General features: G+C 38.4%; 1 protein-coding gene across 8 annotated transcripts in view; it reads right to left on the bottom strand.

Annotated features, from left to right (window-relative positions):
* The window catches only part of HECW1 (HECT, C2 and WW domain containing E3 ubiquitin protein ligase 1), a 527,464-nt gene that overhangs the window by 344,236 nt on the left and 155,424 nt on the right, over positions 1-27,804 (bottom strand). For 3 of the 8 annotated variants that reach the window (XM_088797853.1, XM_088797854.1, XM_088797855.1), the window contains exon 2: positions 20,183-20,240. The exons of the other annotated variants lie outside the window; for them this stretch is intronic. In XM_088797853.1, coding sequence (XP_088653979.1) covers positions 20,183-20,209 — 27 coding nt within the window. In that variant the 5' untranslated portion in view covers positions 20,210-20,240. The remainder of the gene's footprint in view (positions 1-20,182; positions 20,241-27,804) is intronic. 8 annotated transcript variants of the gene reach the window in all.

The following is a 27,804-nucleotide window of genomic DNA, read 5'->3' as shown; positions in this document are numbered from 1 at the left end:
TTCCCTGATATTTACTGTCAGAACCTATAGGCTCCTGGGTGTAAATCTCAAAAAATTGTGGGGCCCCTGAAAGACTAGTTCCCTGAGATTTCAAATTCTCAGAATTGTCCAAACTGAACTAATTAATCAATTACAGTTCAGGTTTTCCTACACAAGCACTGGTTTCTGTGCCCATTTTTACTCAAAAGTCTTTGCTCTGGTAAGCGATGACTCCCTGTATTTGGCTCTCTGTCTCTATAATCCTAGAGACAGTAAATTTCCCCTCTCTCAAAGAGCCAGGAAGAGTTGTTGATTTCTCAGTCTGTTCATCTTTTTATTTGTTAGAATGGAGTGGCAACTCCAAGCTCCATATATGCGGAATCAAAAATTGCAATGTAGAATCAGAAACTGGTATACTTTTTAATTTTATGTATTATTTAATTTCTACTTATCTTACATTTGTATGTGAAATAATGAGTTAAGATTTGCAATAGAAGTACATTTCTACTATTATAATTTCTTCCAGTTTTTGCTTTACCTATTTCAATGTTACATTATTAGGAGCATAAAGGTTCATAGCTTTTTCACTGTAGACTGTAACTTTTATCAACATGATATTATCATCTTTGTCACACTAAGAACTTTTTTCCATTGGTGAGAGACAGAAGTCTAGTTTCATTCTTTTGCACATGGCTTTCCAATTTTCCCAGCACTATTTATTGAAGAGACTGTCTCTTCTCCATTGTATGTTTTTGGCTCCTTCGTCAAAAATTATCTACCATATTTACGTGGGCATATTTCTGGGTTCTCAATTCTATTTCATTAGCCTGAGTGTCTCTTTGCCAATACCATACTGTTTTGATTATTGTTGCCCTGTAGTACAAGCTGAAGTCAGGGAGTGTGATACCTCCATCATTGTTCTTTTTTCTTAGCATGCTTTCACTATTTGGGGTCTTTAGTGGTTCCATACAAATCTGATGATTTTTTTTCTTTATTTCTTTAAAAATGCCATTGGGATTTTGATGAAGATTGCATTAAATCTGTATATTGCTTTGGGTAATATGGCCATTTTAATTATGTATATTGCTTTGGGTAATATGGCCATTTTAACTATGTTGATTCTTCCAATCCATGAACATGGAATGTCTCCATTTCTTTGTGTCTTCTTCAATTTCATTTTAAAATGTCTTATAGTTTTCAGTATATAGGTCTTTCACATCCTTGGCTGAGTTTATTCCTAGGTATTTTATTCTTTTTGTTGCAGTTGCAAATTTTTCTTTTTTTAATTTCTTTTTCTGAGAATTCATTGTAATAATATAGGAATGCAATGGGCTTTTGCACATTGATTTTGTAGCCGGCAACTTTACTGTATTCATTTATTGTTTCTAAAAGCTTTTTGGTAGAGTCTTTAGGGTTTTCAATATATAGCATCACATCATCTGCAAAAAGTGACAATTTAACTTCTTCATTCCTAATTCAGATGCCTTTTATTTCTTCCTTTTGCCTGATTTCTCCGGCTAGGACTTCCAATACTATGTTAAAAAGCAGAGATGATAGGGAACAGCCATGTCATGTTCCTGAACACAGAGGAAAGCCTTCAGTTTCTCAATGTTAATGATATTAGCTGAGGGTTTGTCATATATGGCCTTTATTATGTTAAGGTTTTTTTTCCTTGTATGCTCATTTTATTAATTGTTTTAATCATAATTGGATATTGTATCTTCTCAAACCCTTTTTCTGCATCTATTACATAATCATATGATTTTTGTCCTTTATTTTCTTTATGTGGTGTAACACATTGATTGATTTATGTATGTTGAACCATACTTGTGTGCCTGGGATGAACATGAGTTGGTCATGAAGTATAACCTTTTTAATGCATTGTTGTATTTCATTTGCTAGGATTCTGTTTGGGATTTTTGCATTTGTATTTATCAGAGATATTGGTCTGTAATTTTGTTTCTTTGTGTTATCCTTATCAGGTTTTGGTATCAGGGTAAAGTTGGCCTTTTAAAATGAGTTAAGGAGTGTTGTCCCTTCTTCAGGTTTTTGGAAGATTTTGAGTAGGACAGGTATTAGGCCCTCTTTGAAAGTTTGGTAGAATTCACTAGTGAAGCCAGCCATCTGGTCCCAGACTTTTTGCTTTTGGAAAGGTTTTGGATGACTGATATAATTTTCTCACTTTTGATTGGTCTATTTAGATTTTCCAGTTCTTCATGATTCAGCCTAGGAAGGCGAAATATTTCTAAGAACTTCTCCATTTCTTTTAGGTTATTGAATTTGGTGGCATATAGTCCAATTCAAAATGGATCAAAGACCTAAACATAACACCTGAAACAATAAACTGCATAGAAGAAAACAGAAGTACTAAATTTATGGACCTTGGATTCAAAGAGCATTTTAGGACTCCAAAGGCAAGGGAAGTAAAAGCTAAAATAAATGAACGGGACTATATCAAACTCAAAACTTCTGCATAGCAAAAGAAGTCATCGACAAAATAAAGAGGCAACCAACAGAATGGGAGAAGATTTTTGCAAACAATGCCTCTGATAGGAGCTAATATCCAAAATATACAAGGAACTCATGAAACTCAAAAACAAAGAAACAAACAATCCAATTAAAAATGGACAGAGGACCTGAAGAGACATTTCTCCAAAGAGGACATACAAATGGCCAATAGACATATGAAGAAATGCTCAACATCACTAGTCATCAGAGAAATGCAAATAAAAACCACAATGAGATATCACCTCACCCCAGTCAGAATGGCTATCATCAACAAGACAAATAGTAAGAAGTGTTGGAGAGGCTGTGGAGAAAAAGGAACCCTCATACACTGTTGGTGGGAATGCAGATTGGTGCAGCCGCTATGGAAGGCAGTGTGGAGGTTCCTCAAAAAATTAAGAATAAAATTACCATATGACCCAGCAATCCCTCTCCTGGGCATCTATTCAAAAATTCTAAAACAATTACCTATAAAGATATATGTGCTCCAAAATGTTCATTGTGGCTTTATTTACAGTGGCCAAGACACGGAAACAACCAAAGTGTCCTTCAAAAGATGATTGAATAAAGAAGATGTGCTATATATACACAATGGAATACTATTCTGACATAAGAAAAGATGAAATAGTGCTATTTGTGACAACATAGATGGATCTTGAGATTATTGTGCTAAATGAAATAAGGCAGACAGAAAAAGTTGAGAACTATATGATTTCACTGATATGTGATATATAAAACTGAAAACAACAAAGGAACAAGATAAACAAATGAAGAAACAAAAACTCATAGACACAGACAATAGTTTAGTGGTTACCAGAGAGTAAAGGGGAAACAGGGTGGTAAATGAGGGTAAAAGGGGTCAAGTATATAGTGATGGAAGGAGAACTGACTCTGAAAAATGAACACACAATGTGAGATATAGATGATGTATTACAGAATTGTACACCTTAAATCTATGTAACTTTACTAACAATTGTCACACCAATAAACTTTAAATATAAAAAAAGAAAATTTTCCCATCAAATATTACTTAATTTGATATTATGCTGACTTTATTTTAGTTTTTTTAATTTCTCAGTTTTCTCTCTTAGTCGTTTAATTTACACATCTCTTAAATTCAATATAGATGAATTGCATAGCTTGGTTCAGCTTCAGAATTTTCTGTTCTTAGGGGATATTTATTTATATTTATTCTTTAGGAAGAGTGTAATTTAATTTAAAAAGTTATAAATTTGGTCTTTTTCTTTGGTTTCTGGCCCAAAGCAACTAAAACCCTTGGAATTTCCTGAGTGATAGGAGTGTCTTTTGTTATTCATAACTAACCCCTTTCAATGATACCTGAATTTATGCTAATGAGGTGACTCTTGGTGGGCCCTTATCTATCTTCAGGATGGGGGCTGGTCACCAGAAGAACCAAATGTGTGACTAGAAGGTTGGAATTTGCAGATCACAGTGAGGTGAGAGGGGCTTCGATTGAGTTCAGTTGCCTATGGCCAATGATTTAATCAATCTTGCTTATGTAATAAAGCCTCCATAAAAACCCCTAAAGACAGGGTTCAGAGGAGCTTCCAAGTTGGTAAATTCAATCTACATGCCAGGAGGGTGGTGTACCCCACCTCCACAGAGACAGAGGCTCCTATGCTTGAGACCTTTCAGGACCTCACTTTATGTACTTCTGGCTATTCACCTGTATCCTTTGTGATAAACTGTAATAGTATGACATCTGACAATTATGTTCATGAACTCTTTCTAGAAAAAGTGCTGCATAACTCTGCTGAATATCACTATGGTCACCTTCGAAATACTCCCCTAGGGAAGCTATGCACCTAAACTAGTGCCTAGTCCACCCTTCATAGCAATTTTGGAACTTTTTCTGAAATGACCATCAGAGCTGTTGTCGTATTACCCTTGATGTGTTAAATGGCATCAACATGTCTTCCTTTCAATATTTCCTTTATCTTCAGGTAAAGAAAGAGGTCATTGGGGGCCAGATCAGGTGTGTAGGGAGGGTATTCCAACACAGTTATTTGTTTACTGGCTAAAAACTCCCTCACAGACAGTGCCTTGTGAGCTGGTACATTGTCATGATGCAAAAGCCATGAATTGTTGGCAAAAAGTTCAGGTCATTTTCACCTGACTTTTTTCATGCAGACTTTTCAGCACTTCCACATAGTAAACTTGGTTAACTGTTTGTCCAGTTGGTACAAATTCATAATGAATAGTCCCTCTGATATCAAAAAAGGTTAGCAACATTGTTTTGACTCTGGATTTGGACTGATGGAACATTTTTGATCGTGTAGAATTGCCTGACTTCCACTGTGCACTTTGACACTTTGTTTCATGGTCAAATTGGTACATGCATGTTTTATCACCAGTGATAATTTGGCCCAAAACATCATCGTCTTGCCTCTCCAAAAGGTCTTGGCAAACTTCAACTCTCCTTTGCTTCTGTTTATCGGTGAGCTCCTTCAGGACCATTTTTGTACACACTTTTCTCGTGCCAAGATTTTCAGTTGAGATTTTCCTAACTGTTTCTCTGTAGATGTTTGGTTTGCTATGCTTCTCACAGTCAGCTGATGATTTTGATTCACAATTTGATTAATTTTTGCAATGTTTTCATTAGTTCTGCTCATCACTGGCCGCCCTGACCTCTCTTCATCAGTGACCTGTTCTCTCCCCCCAGAAAAATGTTTAATCCATTTGCACACTGCTGTTTTCTTCATGGCATTATCCCCATAAACCTGGACTAACATGCCCCTGATTTCACTTCTACTCTTGCCAAGTTTAACAAGAAATTTAATGTTTGTTTGTTGCTCTAAATCAAGCTAAGACATTCTTAAAACACACAAAATCACACAACAACAATAATGAACACCACTCAGCAAGACACTGCCACACGTTGATATAAACAGAGCTGTGAGACACTGATATACCAAGGTTATGAAACCTTGCTGAGCTGTTTGTACAGTTCTGCCAATGTAAGCACACAGTGGCAAGTTTGTGAACTTAATTGTCAGACCTCATATAATGTTTTCCTGAGTTCTATAATTCTTTCCACCAAATTCTCAAACTCCAGGGGAAGAAATCATGGGAACCTCCAAATGTATAGTATTTGGCTTGGCTGAATGTATAGCTGGCCTGCAGAAGAATAGCCTGGATACCTCATTTGCAAGTTAGACCTAAAGTGGGAGTAATGTGGTGGGATTGAGTCCTTATGTTGTAGGTTCTACACTAACTCCTGGAGTTAGAGTCAAACTTGATTTATATTTTAGGACACCCAGTTGATATTAAAGAATCAGAGAACTGTTATGGGAAAAACACACACATATATATATATATATATATATATATATATATATATATATATATAATCAGAACTGGTGTCAGAAAAAGACAAGATGTCTTATTTTGTATGTCAAAATAGAATATTACTCTTTTGTAGGTCAAAATAGAACATGAACAATTATACACATTTCAACATATACTTATATGTTATCTGATACTAGGGTTTCTATTTTTTATGTTTGCTTTCTGTGATAAAATTTGTGCTTTTTTCCAAACATGTCTGCTCTCAGCTGTCTAGGCACATGGTAGGATGACATGTCTTGGTCCCCTTTTGGTTAGGTGGACCATGGGACCAATAACGGCCATGTGTGTCATGTCCATGTTGAGGTGTCTAAATGGCTCTGTAAAACCTTTCAGAACTCTCTCTCACTCTGAGATAGCAACTGGCAACACTAGAGGTGGTAGCTGTTTGTTACCCAGGACCCAGAGTGACTACTGTGAGCATGATAGCACTGTGGACTAGTAGTACAGTGAGTAAATCATAATCAATTGTTTAAGTAACTGAGATTTGGGGGGTTGTTTGTTACTACAATATAACCTACTGTATCCTGACCTGCTTTCTATCTACTTTGTTTTATCTTTTTTTTTTTTACTATATAAACAATATATTTTTGTTTCCATGTGCTCAAGTTTTCATGCTAAATATGAAGAAATGTAGGGATAAATTTAATAGACCAAGTCACTTTTACTAATTGTCTTCATATGTTTTATGACAGGAAAGTGGACTGTAGAAACATTCATTTATTTTTCTCTTTCTTTTTTTTATAAATTTTTTTGGGGAATATTGGGGGACAGTGTGTTTCTCCAGGGCCCATCAGCTCCAAGTCATTGTCCTTCAATCTAGTGGTAGAGGCGCAGCTCAGCTCCAAGTCCAGTTGTCGTTTTCAATCTTTAGTTGCAGGGGGTGCAGTGCACCGTCCCATGCAGGAATTGAATCAGTGGGGATTGAACTGGCAACCTTGTTGTTGAGAGTTCATGCTCTAACCAACTGAGCCATCTGGCCGCCCCTCCGGAAGCTCAGCGGCAGCTCGTTGTCTTCAATCTAGTTGTGGAGGGCGCAGCTCACTAGCCCAAGTGGGAACTGATCCAGCAGCCCTGTTGTTCAGAGCTCACACTCTAACCAACTGAGCCATCAGTCCACGCCTACATTCATTCCTTTCTTAACAATAGTAATTATTTCTTACTGAAGATAGATGCCCTATTTAAGAAAAGCCAAGAGCAAAATTTTGAGATTTATGCATTTTTATTATCCCTTTGTGTTTTGTGAATGACAAATAATGAAAAAGAAATGTAAGGTGTGGAGAAATACGAGCCCAAATTTTAAAAATACAATGCTAGAAAGAATAAAATAAATCCTGGAGCCTCTTTCTCTTTCTCTGCTTCTTTGGCCCTTCCTTCCTTCTTCTCTCTTCCCAATGTATTTCTCCCAATGTTTTCATTACTGGTAACAGAGATCAGAGTATTTTAGCAATTAGATGGTTTGCTCTAAAGTACTATTCTAGACAAGAATATTTTGAATTTTCTATAATTCTTTATGTTTGCTAGTAAAGAAAATCCTCACCTATATGTCTTTTTGAAGAAGCAGAGTTCTCTTTGATGTTTTTGATGCTTCGGTAAAATTATTATTTCCTCTCTGAGAAAAGAATCAATTTTTCCCTCTTTGGAACGTAGAAATTACATCATATTCTTTTCTTTTTATTACATAGATAAGTAGTATCAGGAAATGAAGATAAGAAAAAATTATTCAAAATCGACCATCAATAACCATTCTGTCATTTTGGTATCTAGTCTTTTAAATAGAACATATAATGTGACTCAACAAACATATAATGTGACTGTGGAAGTGACTCCCTCTTATCAAGGTCAAACCATACATAAGGGTTTGTATAAGAGTGTATGAATGTGAATATATGGCAGGAGGAGCTGGAGATAAGGAAGTGGGGAGAAAGTAGGTATAAAGATGAACAAGGATAATGGCCCTGCCTATCTCCCAGGCTGGTGGCATTTATTTATACAATATCTTTACTCTATAGTAGCTGTTCAGAGGAAACAAAGGAGGAGATGGCATTTTTAACTAAGTTATTTTTAATAGTTCGTTTCCTGCTAAGAATGCATGTTAACCCCATTTCTCCTCTTTTAAGGAGAAAACTACATCTTATATTTTCATGTTTTACTTCTGGTAACTATTATAATATAGATTATGGAAAAAATGCCATGATTTATCTGAGTTTCAGTTTCCTCATATGTGAAAAGTTATATCATTGATACTTTTGTAGGTTGCTGTGATTGCTAAATCAGATAAAATAAAATAGCTGATAGACATTATTTAATTGTTTTCTTTCTGCCTTTTTTGTAGCTTCAAATATCTATCAATTTCTTTAGACTTGTAGATTTTACTGGCTAATTTGGTTAGGCAAGGATTAAGCAAATAACACTGAAAAATAAATATCTTCCAGTTATTGATTTGTTACAAAATAAAAGCGCTAGTGATGGGCCTCTCCCTATCACAATAAAGGTGTAATTGGCATGGCTAAATTTAGGCAACCCCTAAAATCTGAGTGTTAATTTTGTCAACAGCCATTTGTTAAAACAAAAACAAACAAAAACCCCACACAACATAACTGGCATGGAATAAAACACTTTCTGGCTTGTCTACCTGCTGGTGTGGATATCTCTTCTGTTTAACTGAAGGCTCCATGTAATTGTGATGGAACCTGTAACCTGTGCCACATATTCCAGGAGTAATTGAGCTGCCGGGTTCCAAGGCCCATCAGAGGCAACCAGGACGCAAGGGGTTAACCCGCCTTGCACATGGGGCAGAACTTCCATGGGTCACTAGAGCACAGCACAGAGGTGAGAAATCAAAAATATGATGACAGAAAGATTCAATGCTCTTCAGGAAAAGGGGTTCTGCCCCATTCAGAGAACACACTTAGGATGCCAGCAGAGCACAGCAATAAACCTGGTACTCTAGACGTGAAATTTTTATGGACCAAAGGGCAATTTCATCTACATCCAAAATTTAATCTACCTTCTCTATGCCAATAACTTTCAAATATCCATCTCTAATACAAACCTCTCTTCTGAATTCCAGTTCCCTATATACACATGAATGTCTCAGTCTTCTAAACTCATTATCTTTATACTTTCCCGTAGGTAACTTAGAGTGTAATGGTCAGGAACATATTTCCTGGAGTCAAATGTCACCTCTCCATTTTCACTGATACCATCCATGTTCAAGCCAACATCACTTCTCACCTGAGCCATTCCTATGACCTCCTGTCCTCTCCTCAGCTACTCCGGCGTCCCTCTACTTTATCCAGAGTTTTAAGAGTTTTTCAAAACATAAATCTGTTGAAATGATCCCTGCTGTTTAAACTTCTTTAAAATGTTTCCATTTATCTTAAAATGAAACAAAAATTGATATTGTGCCCTAAAATGGTTAGTCTGGCTCCTATCTTTTCCTTAATATCTGTGTTCCACCTACGTTTGACCTTTCAGTTTTTCCATGTGACATGTATTTTTCTTGCCACAGGGGCTTTGCACATAGCTGGAACATCTTCCTTACTCTTTGCCTAGTTAACTTCTCAACTTTCAGATCTTAGCTCAGATAATACTTTTCAAAGGAAGACTTTCTTTATCCTTTACTAGGGTATCATACCCTCTGATATTGTCCCCAGAGCATGGTGTATTCTTCCTCCCCACAACCTTTCTCAATTTAAGTTACCTTTTTATTGCCTTCTGACTTTAATTGTTCCTGATAAGGAGTCAGCCATCATTTTTTTTGTGTGTCATTGTTTCCCTGTATGTAATGTGTCATATTTTCTTGTGCTTGCTCTTATATTTTCTTTATCTTTCATTTCAGATGTTTGACTATGATGTGCTTAGGTGTGGTTTCCTTTGGAATTCACTGAGATCTTGGGTTTGTAGACTGATGTTTTCTCATCATATTTGAAAACTTTAAGATGTTATTTCTTCAAATATATGTTCTGGCTCATTTTGTTTCTCATTTAGTTCTGGGATTCCAAGTACATGTATGTTAGACCATTTCATCTGTAAAGTGTTTTATTGTATTTTTCTTTCTGTGCTTTAGTTTGAACAATATGTATTAGCCAGATTCTGCAGCAAAGACATCAGATTAAGTTTGTTTAATGTACCATTTCCCAAGTTTAACCTCAGAACCCTTTTATGAGCTAATATCTACCTTGGAATATTAACTCATATTATATTAATGTAAACATCTGTTTGTATCTTTTTCATTTGTGGAGACCCACAGCCCTTAATAGAACAATCAGAATGAATGAATGAATGAATGAATGAATGAATGAATGAATGAATGAATAATGAAAAGAAAGAACAAATATCTTCCTAGTAATAATAATCATTGTAACACATATTGTTAATTCTGGAAGAGGCAGAGAGTAGACATTCTTCCGTTTTCTTTCCCGACCTTAATATCCATTATATTAAAATGTTTATATCTTCAGGTTGAAATTAAGCCTTAAATAGCATAAGTGGAACCAAAAAAAATGATTTGCAATACATTATCTATATACATTTTTTTCCTTTTTCTAGGGGTAGAGAGGGAAGCCATATGCAGAGAAGAGAGATAAAGAAGAGAATGTTCTGTTCCAGGAAATGTTGCTTTTTAGTGCAGTAGCTTTTACTTAACTAATTACTCCCTTGGTACACATTAGGCTAATGTACTACTTAATAGTTATTCCAGTATTTCACTATGGTATTATTAATCAGGAGAAATTATGTTGGTGCTCATCTTTTACTCTACTATATTCTTACTTGGCTCAAACTATAATTCTTCCTTTTACAGAACTCAGTAGACCTTTTATGCCACATGTGTCTTTATGACTAATATACTAACCCTTCACATTTACTATTTTGGATAGTATGATAAATCAAATAGCCAGTCATTATTCTTTTCCTTGAAGAGTCTCAAAATATTTATGATGGCCTACTATGGACCTATTGAGTGCAATAACTTGAAGAGCAATTGCCCAGAGAAAAGAGTCAAAATTTACCTATTTAATAATAGGAGATGCTAAGCAAGGTAATGAGAAGTACACTTTAAAAATTAAAAAGGTGGTTCTAAAAAGATCAAATATTCGCTTGTTTTATTTTTTGTACCTCTTCATATTAAATAACGAGGTCAGATTTTCTTGGGAGCAGATAACATCAATTTTTATAACAAGGAAGAGAAATCTTCCTCTCTTACTTAACTACAATTCATATTTCAGTTCCCAAGTAAGCATCCATTCCTCAGGAACATTTTCTAAATCCCAGTCCAGGTAAAGTTCCTTCCTTAAGTGTGCTCACAGTCTGCATTCTTTTCCTTCAGAATACCCGTATTGGCTCTGACTTGAGAAACTTTTCTCTTTCACTATAAGTGATGATAAGCCTGGAGTGTCACATCTGGCTATGCTCACCATTGTATTACCTGTACCTAGCACAGCAGCTAGCCCATTGTAGCCACTTCACAAATATTTATGAATGAATAATACATGTTAAATAGTATATATTTGTTTAATAAATCTTACTGTATGCAATGGTGACTAAAATTCTCAAAATAAGGTAATGTAGTATCTGAAATAGTGCTTGATTTCTTAATTGTTTTTATTTCAAGCTCTTTTGCTTAAAAGAAAATGGGTTAGCAACTTGGATCACATTGGGCACATCTATTAAGCTTTCAGATGCCCTAATTCTTAACATGGAGTTAGAGTTCTAATTTTTAATTTATTGTATTGATTAACTAGAACATTGTGCTTCCCCTTCTTGACTTGTAATTGTACTTTTCATACCTGAATGCAATAAAGAAAAAAGGAGTGGATTACTGGACTAAGTGTACAGAGATACTACTGGAAAACCCTGTGAGGAATGGCAAAGTAATCTGAGAGAAAGTAATTAAATACGCCTCCTTCTAATGACACCAAAGGGTCTTAGGGGTATAAGTGACCATGTGTAGACAAGTTTAGAAAATAGTTACAGTTAGTTCTATGGTTTTTAACTACAGAGGGGCCATTTCTCTGGAAGGTAGGACCAGTGCTGAAAGAGAGGAGAGGGGAGATGATAATTCAATGGAGGTGGACTTGAGATGGTCCTGGCTCCTCACACATTTTCATATATAATATTCCCAGGGAGCTGGAGGGCTGAACCAAATAAATGGTGGGGGAGGCAAGGAGTTTTTTGTCAATGTTTCTGAACATATGGTGCTAGTAGATTGTATATTGACTTAATGCTTGATATGTATGCTTTCTAGTACATCCCGCTAAACTCCTTGACATAACTTTCCAGTAAGAGTGCTTGTCTAGTATGTCAGATGTTTCCAAGAGGGCTGGGAAAGCAGAAAATTGTCACCTGGCAATATTTCATAAAACCTGAGGGAATTCATGAGAAATTGCACATACAAGTGCTACAACATAGGGTTGGTGGACCATATCATATTTTCTTCTAAAAATTATCGAAATTATGCTATTTTTCACTTAAATGATCCTTTCTTATTTTTCCCTCAGTGGTCATTGACTCTCCATTGAAGAAAGAGATCTTCTGTTTTGGTCTCCTGAGATTAAAAAAGACCTGAAGGTAAGACTAAATTGAAGCCTCACCCAGGTAACAGAGATATTTCCCAGACAATTGTTAATATAATTTGTGGAGATTCATTAGCAGTCAATCAAGATGATTTGCCTGGAAAATTCCTTTTAATAGAGTTTTTGGTAGAAAGACAGTCAGAGTGCAAAAACCCATAGGTTTTTCAATGGGTAGTTTTAAGCAAGCTCCTTGCTTCTCTGTTTCCTCAATTATCAAATGAGATTAAGTTTTATATGATAGTTCTGCATACCTCTTAAGTTTGGAGGGAATGTCAAGGGAGGTAATGTACATTAAAAGCACTTGGAAAACTGAAAGTACTGAACAAAACATAAAACAGCAATATTAAAAGGGTCCATTCAAGCTTGTTGCAGAGCTACCAACAGTCATAATAAAATAATCATATTTATTCTGACATTTACATTAGTGGGCTTCTATACAGAATCATATATAAAATAAAGCTCATATTTCAGTAAAGAATGTAGATTTGTGTACATCATTTTAGAAAAGGGGAGTTAGCAGCTCCACTTGGTTTCCAAACTGTGCATCAAAATGAACCTGAAGTTGTTGTTTTTTTTTGTGTTTTTTTTTTTTTTTTTAATGCACATGCCTGGATCTCACCAGAAGGCTACTGAACCAGGGTCTCTAATGGTGGATGCCAGGCACCTGAAAATTTATCTCCGAGCTTTACAAATGATACTGTTGAGCAGGTGGGTTTGCGAACAATAGGAGTAAGTAACTTCCCCAAGGTCACATAGCTGGGAGCAAAGCTGGACCCTAACCTGAGGTGGCCATTGGATTCCCATAGCTGTTCTTAACCACAATTCTCTCTTGCCTGACTGTCAAAAACAATCTATTTAATTTAATGACTATTTTTAGTGACTTTAATTGGTTTTTCCACATTCTATGTTTACTATTAAACTATATTACAAGATTACTTTTCCCCTAATGACCATTTAGATGTTTATGGTGAATGACTTATGTAGTTCACAAGGATATTTTATACTGTGACCAACTGATAATAATATGGTGGCATTTACCTATAACTGAAGATAATAACTACCAAGGATTAAGATCACAAAATGCATGGGTCTATGTTTGACTGTGGGAACTCATAACCAACGGTCAGAGAATGTCTAGGCAGTGTTGAAGGAGTTTTGAGGAGAGGCTGTGAGACGATATGGAAGGGTTCCATACCATCCAGGGGCAGGGATGGAAGCCTATGCACAAATTGGACAATCATATAAGCTCTTCCTACTTAAAGGTCCATACAAATTTCCTCTTATTAAAATCCAGATATTGATTTACCATTTCCCGAATTTTGAATTTTAAGCTTATTAAAATTCAGCTATTGATTTACCATTTCCCAAGAGTGCCTGACAGTCTGCATTTCTAAGCTCCCAGCTGATGCTAAAGCTGCTGGTTCCTGGGTATAGGCAACTGAAGCCCTAGGGCAGCTATGATCTGCTCTGAGAAGAATGTGCACAGACCTGGTGAGTACAGGGATACTGATTGTGGCAAAAATTTATGAAGGACACTCAGAGGTGTGCTTCTGACATGAGGAAAGACACATGCAACATAGGAGACAATGCTCAGCATTGTGGAGTAGGAAAAGGCTATTTATGGAGTAGGAAAAGGCTATTTATGGAGTAGGAAAAGGCTATTTATGGAGTAGGAAAAGGCTATTTATGGAGTAGGAAAAGGCTATTTATGGAGTAGGAAAAGGCTATTTGCTTAAGTGAAAAGTAAAAAGTACACTTAAACATTGATAGAGGGCTTGCAAACATGGTTATAACAGTTATATATACTTGGAAATAGTCTGTATAAGTCAAATGCCTGAATTCTAGGCCAACACTGGCTGAACCAGCTGAGACAGAAGGAGGACACTCCTGAATCCTAATATTCTTGGGAAGTGAGCCAAGTATCCCATGGCATGTGTCTCGTGGAGCATTGGTCTAGCTCACAGGACAGTTCCTCTTGCAATTGCTGTGGTCACATCCCTGTCAGGTAATAAATGGTATGGCAATCTGAAAAGCTACGTAAAAATGAAATACAAGCGTGTAAATGGTAAATGGAACAAACTAATATGTGCTTTGGCTAATTGCATTTTGGGGAATGGAAAGTCTGGGGAGGATTTGGTGGGTGGAATTGTTTTAAGGGACAAAATATGAAATAACCAGAGAATGGGCATGAGTTTAAACTAGGTGGGAGTGTAATAAACCCATAAATCCAAAGGCATCTTAGTTTTTTAGACTTGTGACTGTTAAGTGAAAATATACTAGGTGTTGTAACTTGCATCGAGTCCCCTTTTCCACTAGGGTATGTTCAAGCAATCTGGGACTACAAATGAATCAGGTACTATGATAGCTTGGCACATTATAGTTTCTTGTAGCCTACAAAGAGAATCAAAGCTATATAAAGTGATTGAGAGAGAAGGAAGGAGGAGAAAGCTCCATAGTGCCCATCCAATAAGGAAGGGTCCCTGACACTGGAGACATCACTGCCTTGGGCATTGCAAGGCTGACATAAAACAGGCTGAGACAAGAGCTGCCTTCGGAGATGAGCAGGAGGTGAGCTAAATGAGAACAATGAAAGTCTGAAGACCTACCCCTCTGACTTAAGGACCTCCTCACTCAGCTCCTGCCAATAGCTGCCAAGCAGAACATGGATTCAAGGCTGCGAGAGCTTTTGATTTTTTTTCAAGAGAAGCTAAGATTATATAAAGCTAAGAGTTTTATATAAAATTGTCTGTTTTTTAACAAAGTTATCAACAAAATCAAATCCACCCTCCAAACAACAACAACAACAACAACAACAAAACACTATCAGCCAAATAAAATAACCTCATTAGGAAGTATAGATGTGGTGACCTCTGGGTTATATTTTTATGCAAGTTCAGGGACAGATGGCTTTTAGAGGTCGTATCCAGATGTGGGGTACAGTAGCAGAGCAAGAGAACACAGGAACCCCGGGCCCTGTCTTCACCCCTCCTTACCCTGCTGTCTCTTTCCTTTAACACTTCCAGTTCCTGACATCACGTTATATACTTTTTGTGATTTTTGTTTTCTGACAACCCTCTCCCCCCAACTAGAATGAAATCTCCATGAGGGTGCCTGTCTGTTTGTTCATGGCTATATACCTAGCACCTCAACCGTATCTGGTACATAAGTACGTGATCAATAAACAGGTGCCCAGTGAACAATGAATACCTAGTCCATGCCTCCATCCAAAAGCCAGGCTGAGCTTATGTTCTTGGGCCCTTATTCCAGAGTATGACATCTACTTCCTAGCAGTTAATGATGCTGCTTTGTTCCAGAACGACCCAAGGTAATCTCTATCTAAATAGTTGAACACGAATAGAATACTTCCAAATCCTACTTGTATTTTGTAAAAAAAAAAAAAAAAAAAAATCTTCATGATAGAAAGGCAGATCCACTTGTGGTATCCATTTAGCAGTGATCATGAAAATACTGACTTACTGTTTGAAATCGAGTAAAGCAAGAACCTTCGTTAAGAAAGTACAGCTAGGTGTTAAGAAAGGTGGCTCAGGCGGTTGGAGCTCCGTGCTCCTAACACCGAAGGCTGTCGGTCCGATTCCCACATGGGTCAGTGGGCTCTCAACCACAAGGTTCCTCGTCCTCTCAACCACAAGTTTCGACTCCCACAAGGGATGGTGGGCTGTATCCCCTGCAACTAGCAACGGCAACAGGACCTGGAGCTGAGCTGTGCCCTCCACAACTAAGATTGAAAGGACAACAACTTGACTTGGAAAAACCCCTGGAAGTACACAGTTCCCCAATAAAGTCCTGTTCACCTTCCCCAATAAAATCTTAAAAAAAAAAAAGAAAGAAAATACAGCTCAGCAAGCAGACCCAGGGCCCATACCTGCTGACACACAGTGCTGCACTGAGACTGCAATGGGACACTAGCGATGTCTGCTCTCCAAGAATTCTGTATAACTCAAATGGACAATGCTAGGGGACTTCTAGTTCTTGCTGGAAAAGAGGCATCTCATCTGGGGCTGCTTACAAAGTAAACACTCCTTTGCATGAAAAAAAACACACTTACTATACACTACTCAAATAAGCAAAGTTAAAAACAGCTACACATGCATGCTTTTTGCCACCTGCTGTCTGAAGAAAACAGCTATGCAATGTGCATGCCCTAGTTTAAACTAATCTTTGAATTCCACACAAAAGAATCCTTCCTGTGCCTGTCTCTCTTTCTAGGGTTGAGTCCACAAAGGGACTAGAAATATATTTCCCTTTAAGTGAGGAAAAAAATATGTTTAAAGGACAGACCAGACCAATTATAAAAACACTTACTATGAAAGTACAGGACAAATTAAGTACTCAAAAGACACTTTCTAAAGAGCAGGCTGAGAAGTGTTCAAGGCCATGGCCTTGTTTTGAGCTTGCAGCTCCGCTTCTGCTGTGCATGGTTAACAGAAAGGGTTGAGCCTCAGGGGCCTAGTCCTCCAGGTTGCTGCATCAGGACTTATGCTCAGAACAATTATTGTGGCATCACTTTTAGTTTGGAAGACTTAAGCAAGAACACAAATTTTATGGAGTCATAGATTTACTCTATTATATAGAGTTAGGGGTCTAGGAGAAGGAACTGACCAGGAACATTCTGTATCAGGGCAGGGGTATACAATCAGGAGGGGACTTTGCTGAGTGGAGACAGGGCTGAACCTGGGTCCCCCAGAGACCTGCAGATTCTGGCTGATCTTGGATAGCACACAGCCTCTCTGGGCTTCACTTTCTATGTGAGAAGTTTTAAAGGCCCCTCCCATCTTAATGCCCTATTCTTCCAAGTTCTGCCGCCTAGCACATGCTGTGATACAGAGAGAAATCTAATGAGCTATGTTTTTCTCCCTATTTTTCCTATTCCTCTCCCTCCCTCCAATTCAGGCAGTCAATTCTGGTGAAGGAGCCCGTCTTAGTTCTGCCTCCGTGCTCCAGATGCTCTGACGAAACCCTGAAAAACCCAGAAGAACTGATTTCTCTTAATTCTTTGGAGAGTGTGGCAGACATGGAGATAAGCTGCTCAGATGCCTTTTAAGATGTGCTCATGGTCTTGTTAGGGTGCGTTGAGCTAGGTGGGGGTACAAATGCCTGGCTGTCCTACCCAACACAGCTATCTCTGAACAGGCAGGCTTTGCTCCTGAAAACCAATTGGGCTGGAAGAGGCTCTGTCAGGCTGCAGCGCCTGGCACAATTCTCCTTGCTCCCTCTTTCTATCGCAAGGCATATTTCTCTCTCATACAACCAGCACCTAAGTAGTGGGACCCGACAGACACAGAAATGTTAGTCTTTGTAACACATAAGCCCTAATGTTTGTTTTTCAAAAAAGGATCATTGATGGGCTTCAGGAAACCTATCTGTGAGCAACAAGATCCTCATCTTTGTAGCAGACAGATGTACAGTGCAGATTTCTTTTCCATTCTCTTATTTACAGACACACAGAGGCTTAGTTTCCATCAGTTTTAGCCAATGGTTCACAACCACGGGTGCATCTAAGAATCACCCCAGACTTTCAATATGCAAATGCCCAGGCTCCACATGTAAAGCTGTATTTATATGTGGTTTGAGATGTACCACTGGTTTGAGCATGAAATTCCCCCTCATTTGGGCCTCTTCCAGAGATGAGCATCATTTATCCTGCTAAGGATCATTCCAGAAGTTGAAAGGTATCTTACACTAAATGGTCAGTTAAATGATCCCTAGTACATCTCCAGATATTTTTATAAGTCTAGCTGGTAATACTGCAGACTCATTTCAGAGCACGGTGAATCTTCTTAGAAAGTATTATAGAAAGGTGAAGGAAAGTAGGGATCAATATCAATTTTGAAGTTTTAAACAAAAAACACAAAAGTTATAAGGCTCTAACATTTCCTCTATCATGCAGAGTTTGGGGCAAGGAGTTTTGCATTAACTTGCCAGCCATGGGTGGAAACTGGGAATAAGGTAGCGGTCCCTTCAGGTTTCCGGTGTCATAGTTGTGCAGAAAGTTATGATTATGCCCCTGATTCACAAACTCCTTCGGGAGCATCGCTTGTGATCTCAATCTTCTCTCTCCCATTAATCAGGGAGCGCTCACTCACATAAATGTCCAGGGAGAATATTCGGCCACTGAGTTTCCTGGATCACTGAACAAATTCCCTTGAGATGATCTGTCTGCACAGTTAGCTTTGCTATTAGATTCAAAAAGTCTGATTTGAAGGCAAGTCTTCTATCTGAGGATACACATGGGCTGAGATTCTCTAGGACAGGGAGGCACTAACTTTCCAAGGATACCAATCCTGGAAAGAGAATAGGAGGGGCATTGTCCCGGAATGTTAAATGCACCCAAAAGGAACTAGTAGATATTGTAAAAGACTTTTCACTGTATCTTCACAGTTAAAGAGAAAAGTCAGAAGTCCCACGAGAATGCAAACAGATGCAAGTGCTATGTATTGGGGAAAATGTCCTCTGAGCAAAAGCCAAGCCTTCCCCGCATGGAGGAGACTGGTGGTGAGAAGCCTGTGAAAGTAGAGAAGTCAAGCCTCTGCTGACAGCACACAGACTGGGATGCCCAATAAGAAGAGGAGCATTTACAGGGACTGCACTGTGACTTTCCCTGGACATTGGGCAGCACATAATTAAGTACTAATGAATGCTTCCTGAATACTACAACACATAAAACGCTTGTTCTCCAAATTACTCTAAACACACCAATTAAGAATGCTCCCATCTGGGTGAGCTGGAAGCAGTGTCCTATGATGGATGAAACCTGAGCTTGAGGGTCACTCACCCTCCTGTGAGCTGACAAGTGCCAAGACCCTCACTGGATACCTCACGGCTTCCTTCTCCTTACTGCAGGGTTAGTTCAGGGATCAGCTTGAACACACAGGTAGATGAGCTTAGTAAATAACAAAGTGTTTTGCAGATATGAGCTTTTACTGATTTTTTTATAACAGAAGGCTCATTTAAGGACTGGCCGAGTGCCTATTCCCAGGGCAGCTGTAGGGCCCGTTGGGCAGATATTCCAGCTCAGACAGGCAGCCTCATTTGAATCCCTGTCCTCAATTACACACCGGAGTTTAAGGCAGTGACTCAGCCCTCAATGGCCCAGTTCCCTCAGATGGACAATAGGGACAATGGTCATACCTAGTGCTTCGGATGGATGGTAGCAAGTAGAGAGAAACTCACCATCCAACACAATTCTGATTCACAGTGCCCAACAGATGTGGGGCTCTCACCAGAAACTAAAATTGTAAAGTACATGAAGGAGGGGAGTAGGGAAAGCTGGGAAAAGCCCTTTCTGAAAGCCAGCAGCTGTAAGAAGCTCCTCTAAGGAACTGACAACCTCCTGAGTGGCTGGCCTGACTCTGAGGCAGCAGGAGAAACCACTGCTCTGGTCTCCAGGAGTATTTCTGTGTGTCCATATCAACTGGAAGGTAATGAACCATCATAGTGTATTTTTTTCCCCAGGTATAAATTCACTTGCAACAATGGTATGTTCTCAACACAAGAGGAACTTGGCATGCAAAGAACATCATCTAAAAATGGAACACAGTCGAATTTGGGGTGGATGCAGGTGACGGGGTGTGGGGAGGCAGGTGATGGACCTCTAATGTCAGAGCTGCTCGTGGGAGGATGTCTGGGCTGGGCAACCACAGTAAGCACAGGACTAGTGCACATTCCATTATGAGTGGAGTGGTTTGTAATGGAATGACATGGATGGGTTCTTAGAATCAGAAAAACACACTGACCTTCACACTACACAGGTGCAGCAGCATAATGACCCACCACGTGTACACGCATCAATTCCTGAGGAAAGTCCAATGAGGTTAACTCAGTGTGTATCCCAAGCAAAGAAAATCAGTGACATTACTCACATGAAGAGCTTGTGCCCCTACCCCCACCAAGATGCCTGGCTTGGGCAACCAACATGTAAAGAAACAAACAAACAAAAAATTACATGAGGATCATACTCTTTTTTTTTTAAATGGACAAAATGTAGCCAGCAACATTATTTTGTTATAAATTATTCAATTTTATCTTAAAATTTATCTTTAAGAAATAAGAATCATGGGCATAGAACAATTTTTTTCATTTTCAGGAAACCAGGATTTGGTGTGGGGTCTGTGGGGAGGCGGAATTCTGTCCCTCCCATCCCCTTGCTCTGAAAAAACTATCTAAAAGCATCTTCAGGTATGCTCCACTTATTAGACCCCCTCAACTACAAAGGAACCAATCTATAGTTAAACTGATGAAAATATCACTGACACATCTTGGTGCCTTTCTCACTCAGACATGTACTCAGATGTGAAAGACTCAAGAGGCAGCACCGCCCCCTTACATATACAGTCCAGCAGAGTATCACCGCAATGGCAGTATCTGGTCATACCATCGCACTTTAGTACAGAGAAACCATATCAAAAATTAGGAACTAAGCAGAAAGATGCCAGGCACAGGAAAATTGCTCAAGTTATTCTACCAGGGTCCTCTTAATCCAGGTATCCCTTTAGTTCATGAGTCTTTATTATGATTTTATAACCTCATCTTCCTCTGAAGTTAAAGTAGCTACAGAAGTAATCAATATGGTCTTATTCCAGAAGAAAGTGGTATATGATGTCAGTTTTCCAAAACCCCAATGAAACATGAAGCTTTGCTGACAAATGAGTTTGTGTTAAAAACGAGTCACAAGCTTGCATTCTGGATGCATAGATTATGTTCTCATCCCTGGTCCAGGCAGATTTGAATGGGGGGGGGGAGAGAAGGGGGAAGAGAGGGAGGGAGCCGCGTGGGCGCAGGACGCAGACCTGGCTCACTGCTCCGAGCTTGCTGCATCCTGGAGCTGCTGAGGCTGCTAAAGAGGGAGGAACTCAGACTGCTGGGGCTCCATTGGTGGCCCACGGGGCTGAGGGGATGGCATGTGGCACGGTTGAGCCCAGCACTCACAGCAGAGACCTCGGAGGAGGGAACTGAGGAAAGAGGGCTGAAAATGGTGGTTTGAGCCCTCGCTGCCGAGCGTAGGCCTTGGGCACTGGGACTGGCCGCACCCTCCCTACCCTCCCGGAGCTCGCCCCAGCCCCACCTGCCCGGTCCTGGAGGTGGAGCAGTGGAAGTATTGGATCAGGGGAACAGAATGTTTGCTGTTCTGGGAGGTTTGGACCATGGATGCAAATTCGTGGCCTAATTGGTTCTGGTGGAGGGGAGGGAGCTGTGGAAGCTAGACCGGCTGTGGTGGTGGTTGCCACCATTGCTCTGGGCCACCTCTCACAACTCATCCCATCCCTGGCCCCACCTATCTGGGCGCATCCCTGCAGGACTAAATAGAACTGCTGAAACATACGGGTTCTGAATCTGGTGCAGGAAGAGCTTTGGAACTTCAAAAGCTCTCCGCATACCCACACAGACATTGTGCCCTGTGACCCAGGAGAACTATTAACAGAGGAGAAGCCCATCTCCCAGGGAATACCCCCATTGTGTGAGAAGCTGGAATAGTGCAGAGAAAACATAGCACTACCATGTGAGAGAAGAAAAAAGGCTGCAATCAGAGAGAAAATAAAACATTCTACCAACACGTACTAGAAAACAAAAGAAAGACCTCTTCGTATCAACCAGTTACACAAACCACTCCTGTAGATGTCTGGGAAGAGAACTAATAAATCAGTAATTGCCATGAATAACCAAGGCAACAAGACAGTTCAGAAAGAAAGTGAAAAGTCTCCAAAAAAGGAACTTAAAGATATGGAAAGATGTGATTTAAATGACAGAAAATTCAAGATTGCAGTTCTGAAAAAACTCAACGAGATGCAAGAAAACACAGAAAGGCAGTTTAATGAATGCAGAAACACAATCAAAGAACAACATGAGCATTTTACAAAAGAGATTGAAATTTTTAAAAAGAAACAAATAGAATTTCTGGAGATTAAGAACTCAATAGAAGAAATTAAGAATGAAATAGTCAGCTTAGGTAGTAGAGTTGACCAGATGGAGGAAAGAATCAGTGACATCAAAGATAGAAACCTGGAAATTACACAGATGGAAGAAGAAAGAGACATGAGACTTAAAAGAAATGAAAGAACTCTACAAGAACTTTCTGACTCCATCAGAAAGAATAATAAAAGAATAATGGGAATACAAGAAGGAGAAGAAAGAGAGAATTGAACAGAGACTACATTCAAACAAATTGTCAATGGGAACTTCCCAAACTTGTGGACAGAAATGGATCCTCGAATCCAAGAAACAAATAGAACACCTAATTACATCAATCCCAACAGGCCTTCTCCAAGGCACATTGTATTAAAGCTGTCTAAAATCAACGACAAAGAAAGAATCCTCAAGGCAGTCAGGGAAAAGAAGACGGTAACCTACAAAGAAAAGCATATTAGATTATCATCAGATTTTTCAGCAGAAACTCTACAAGCCAGGAGGGAGTGGAACCAAATATTCAAACTATTGAAAGAGAGAAATTATAAGCCAAGAATAACATATCCAGCAAAGATATCCTTTAGATATGAAGGAGGAATAAAGACCTTTCCAGACATACAGAAGCTGAGGGAATTTTCTAATACCTGACCTGCACTACAAGAAATACTAAAGGAGGCTATTCGACCACCATCAACAGGGACAATTTGTGGCAACCAATACATAAAACAGGGGAGAGTAAAGGCCTGAACAGGAATATGGGAATGGAGAAAGTAAGTGTACTGAAGAAAATGGAATACTCTAAATATCAAACTTTCTTTTACATAAATTTAAGGGTAACCACTTTAAAAAAAAATCCAGAACTGAAATATATCCTGTAATAAAAGAAGAAACACATGGAAACATCATAGAATACCACCACACAGAAATAATAGACAACAACAAAAAGACAAAGAAACAATTGGGACACAGCCTGACCAGAAAACTAAAGATAGAATGACAGGAAATCCTCACATATCAATAATCACCCTAAATGTAAATGGACTGAACTCACCAATAAAAAGGCACAGAGTAGCAGATTGGATCAAAAAACTAAACCCAACCATATGCTGTCTCCAGGAGACACATCTCAGCTACAAGGACAAGCATAGACTCAAAGTGAAAGGGTGGAAATTGACACTCCAAGCAAATGGTACCCAGAGAAAATCAGGTGTAGCCATAATGATATCAGATGAAACAGACTTCAGGGTGAAAAAGATAACAAGAGACAAAGATGGACATTTCATAATGGTAAAGGGGACTACACAACAAGAAGATGTAACAGTCATCAATATTTATGCCCCGAATAAGGGAGTACCGAAATATACCAAGCAACTACTAACAGAACTAAAGGGAGAAATTGACCAAAACACAATTATACTAGGGGACTTAAATACATCATTGACAGCTATGGATAGATCATCCAAACAGAAAATAAACAACGAAATAGCAGCCCTAAATGACACATTAGATGAAATGGACATAATTGACATATATAGAGCACTTCATCCTAAAACATCAGACTCTACATTCTTTTCTAGTGTACATGGAACATTCTAAAGGATAGACCATATATTGGGACATAAAATCAGCCTCAGCAAATTTAAGAAGATTGAAATCATGCCAAGTATATTCTCTGATCACAAGGCTTTGAAATTGGATATCAACTGCAGAAAGAAAGCAGGAAAAAACACAAATACATGGAGCTTAAAGAACATACTTTTAAAGAATGACTGGGTCAAAGAAGAAATTAGAGGAGAGAGCAAAAGGTACATAGAAACAAATCACAATGAAAATATATCCTACCAAAATGTTTGGGATGCAGCAAAAGCAGTTTTAAGAGGGAAATTTATATCATTACTGGCCTATCTTAAGAAACAAGAGAAATTCCAAATAAATATTCTCACGTGACACCTTAAAGAACTAGAAAAAGAAGAACAAATGAAACCCAAGGTCAGCAGAAGAAAGAAAATAACAAAAATCAGAGCAGAACAAAATGATATAGAGAACAAAAAGACAATAGAAAAAATTGATGTGCAAAGAGCTGGTTCTTTGAAAAGATTAACAAAATTGACAAACCCTTGGCTAGACTCACTAACACAAAAAGAGAGAACACACTAATTAACAAAGTCAGAAATGAAAAACGGGAAGTTATCACGGACACCACAGAAATACAAAGGATCATCCAAGAATACCATGAATATATGCCACCAAATTCAATAACCTAGAAGAAATGGACAAGTTCTTAGAAACATATACCCTTCCTAGGCTGAACCACGAAGAACTGGAAAATCTAAACAGACCAGTCACCAGTAACAAAATTGAATCAGTCATCCAAAACCTTCCCAAAAGCAAAAGTCCGGGACCAGATGGCTTCACTAGTGAATTTCACCAAATCTTCAAAGAGGATCTAATACCAATCCTGCTCAAACTCTTCCAAAAAATTGAAGAAGAGACAGTAATCCGTAACTCATTTTATGAGGCCAACATTACCCTGATACCAAAACCTGGTAAAGATAACACAAAAAAGAAAACTACAGACCAATATCTCTGGTGAATACAGATGCAAAATCCTAAACAAAATTCCAGCAAATCGAATACAACAATGCATTAAAAAGATTATTCATCACGACGAAATGGGGTTCATCCCTGGGGCACAAGGATGGTTCAAATCCATCAATGTGATACATCACGTAAACAAAATAAAGGACAAAAATCATATGATTATATCAATAGATGCAGAAAAAGCATTTGACAAGATACAACATCCATTTATGATTAAAACACTTAATAAAATAGGTATAGAAGGAAAATACTTTAACATAATAAAGGCCATGTATGACAAGCCCTCGGCTAATCTCATAATTAATGGTGAAAAACTGAAGCCCTTTGCTCTACGTTCAGGAATACGACAGGGCTGTCCCCTATCACCTCTGCTTTTCAACATCGTGTTGGAAGTCCTTGCCAGAGCAATCAGGCAAGAAAAGAAATAAAAGGCATCCAAATTGGGAAAGAAGAAGTCAAATTGTCACTCTTTGCAGATGACATGATGCTATACATAGAAAACCATAAAGACTCCACCAACAAGCTATTAGAAGCAATCAACGAATACAGTAAAGTTGCTGGCTACAAAATCAATGTACAAAAGTCCATTGCATTCCTATATACTAACAATGAAATCTCGGAAAAAGAAATACAAAAAACAATTCCTTTTGCAATTGCAGCAAAAAGAATAAAATACCTAGGAATAAACTTAACCAAGGATGTGAAAGACCTATATGCTGAAAAGTATAAGACATTTTTAAAAGAAATTGAAGAAGACACAAAGAAATGGAAAGACATTCCGTGCTCATGGATTGGAAAAATCAACATAGTTAAAAACGCCATATTACCCAAAGCAATATACAGATTTAATGCAATCCCCATCAAAATCCCAATGGCATTTTTTAAAGAAATAGAACAAAACATCATCACATTTGTTTGAAACCACAAAAGACCCCGAATAGCCAAAGCAATCTTAAGAAAAAAGAACAATACTGGAGGTATCACACTCCCTGACTTCAGCTTGTACTACAGGGCAACAATAATCAAAACAGCATGGTATTGGCAGAAAAACAGACACATTGACCAATGGAATAGAATTGAGAACCCAGAAATAAAACCACATAAATATGGACAGACAATTTTTGACAAAGAAGGAAAAACCATACAATGGAGAAAAGATAGCCTCTTCAATAAATGGTGCTGGGAGAATTGGATAGCCATATGCAAAAGAATGAAACTGGACTGCTATCTGTCACCATGTACCAAAATTAATTCAAAATGGATCAAAGTCTTAAGCATAAGACCTGACACAATAAACTGCATAGAAGAAGACATAGGTACTAAACTTATGGACCTTGGGTTCAAGGTGCATTTTATGAATTTGACTCCAAACGCAAGGGAAGTCAAAGCTAAAATAAATGAATGGGAGTATACCAAATTTAAAAGCTTCTGCACAGCAAAAGAAACTATCAACAAAATAAAGAGGCAACCAACTGAATGGGAAAAGATTTTTGCAAACAGTGCCTCCGATAAGGGGCTAATATCCAATATATACAAGGAACTCATGAAACTCAACAACAAAAAAGCAAACAACCCAATTGAAAAATGGGCAGAGGACCTGGAGAGACAATTCTCCAAAGAGGACATACAAATGGCAAATAGACATATGAAAAAATGATCAACATCACTAATCATCAGAGAAATGCAAATCAAAACCACAATGAGATATCACCTCACCCCAGTTAGAATGGCTATCATCAACAAGACAAATAGTAACAAATATTGGAGAGGCTGTGGAGAATAAGGAACCCTCATACACTGTTGGTGGGAATGCAGACTGGTGTAGCCGCCATGGAAGGCAGTGTGGAGGTTCCTTAAAAAATTACAAATAGAATTACCATATGACCCAGCAATCCCTGTCCTGGGTATCTACCATGAAAATCTGAAAACATTTATCCATAAAGACATTTATGCTCCAATGTTCATTGCTGCTTTACTTACGGTGGCCAAGACATGGAAACAACCAAAATGTCCTTCGATAGATGAATGGATGAAGAAGTTGTGGTATATATACACAATGGAATACTATTGGGCGGTAAGAAAAGATGATATAGGAACATTTGTGACAACATGGATGAATCTTGAGAGTATGATGCTAAGCGAAATGTCAGACAGAAAAAGCAGAGAACCGTATGATTTCACTGATATGTGGTATATAAAACAAAAACAACAAAAGAACAAGACAAACAAATGAAAACAAAAACTCATAGACACAGACAATAGTTTAGTGGTTACCAGAGGGTAAGGCGGGTGGGGGGTGGGAGAAGAGGGTAAGGGGGATCAACTATATGGTGATGGAAGGAGAACTGACTCTGGGTGATGAACACACAATGGGATTTATAGATGATGTAATACAGAATTGTACACCTGAAATCTATGTAATTTTACTAACAATTGTCACCCCAATAAATTAAAAAATAATAATAATTATTGTATAAACCGCAATTACTTTTGCACCAACCTAATAGAATCCATCTGCTTCTCACCATTTCTTCCTCCTCCATCATGGCACAAGCCTCTCTCTCCTACTCAATCCCAGTTGACCCTAAGTAGTCTCCCCATCGTACTTTTGTCCCCAAAACTTTCTCTGCAACAGACAGAATGCTTTTTATAAAGGGAACATCTGATTGTGGCACTCCCTTGCTTTAGGGGCTTCAGACTTCCTTTGGGCTAACGTTCTAAACACAAGTTTGAGATTTGTTTAGTCTATGCAAATGTGCAAATTGGACCTGGCCCTGCCTCCTCGCTAGCCCCACTGCCTGCCTCCATCCCACCAGTGACACCCAGCCACTCTGGGAGCTTTACAGTCTTCAGA

The sequence above is a fragment of the Rhinolophus sinicus genome, chromosome 4, assembly GCF_057876585.1.
Source record: "Rhinolophus sinicus isolate RSI-liver-muscle chromosome 4, RSI-T2T, whole genome shotgun sequence".
In the NCBI taxonomy this organism is placed as follows: domain Eukaryota; kingdom Metazoa; phylum Chordata; class Mammalia; order Chiroptera; family Rhinolophidae; genus Rhinolophus; species Rhinolophus sinicus.
This window is presented reverse-complemented; position numbering and strand designations above follow the sequence as displayed.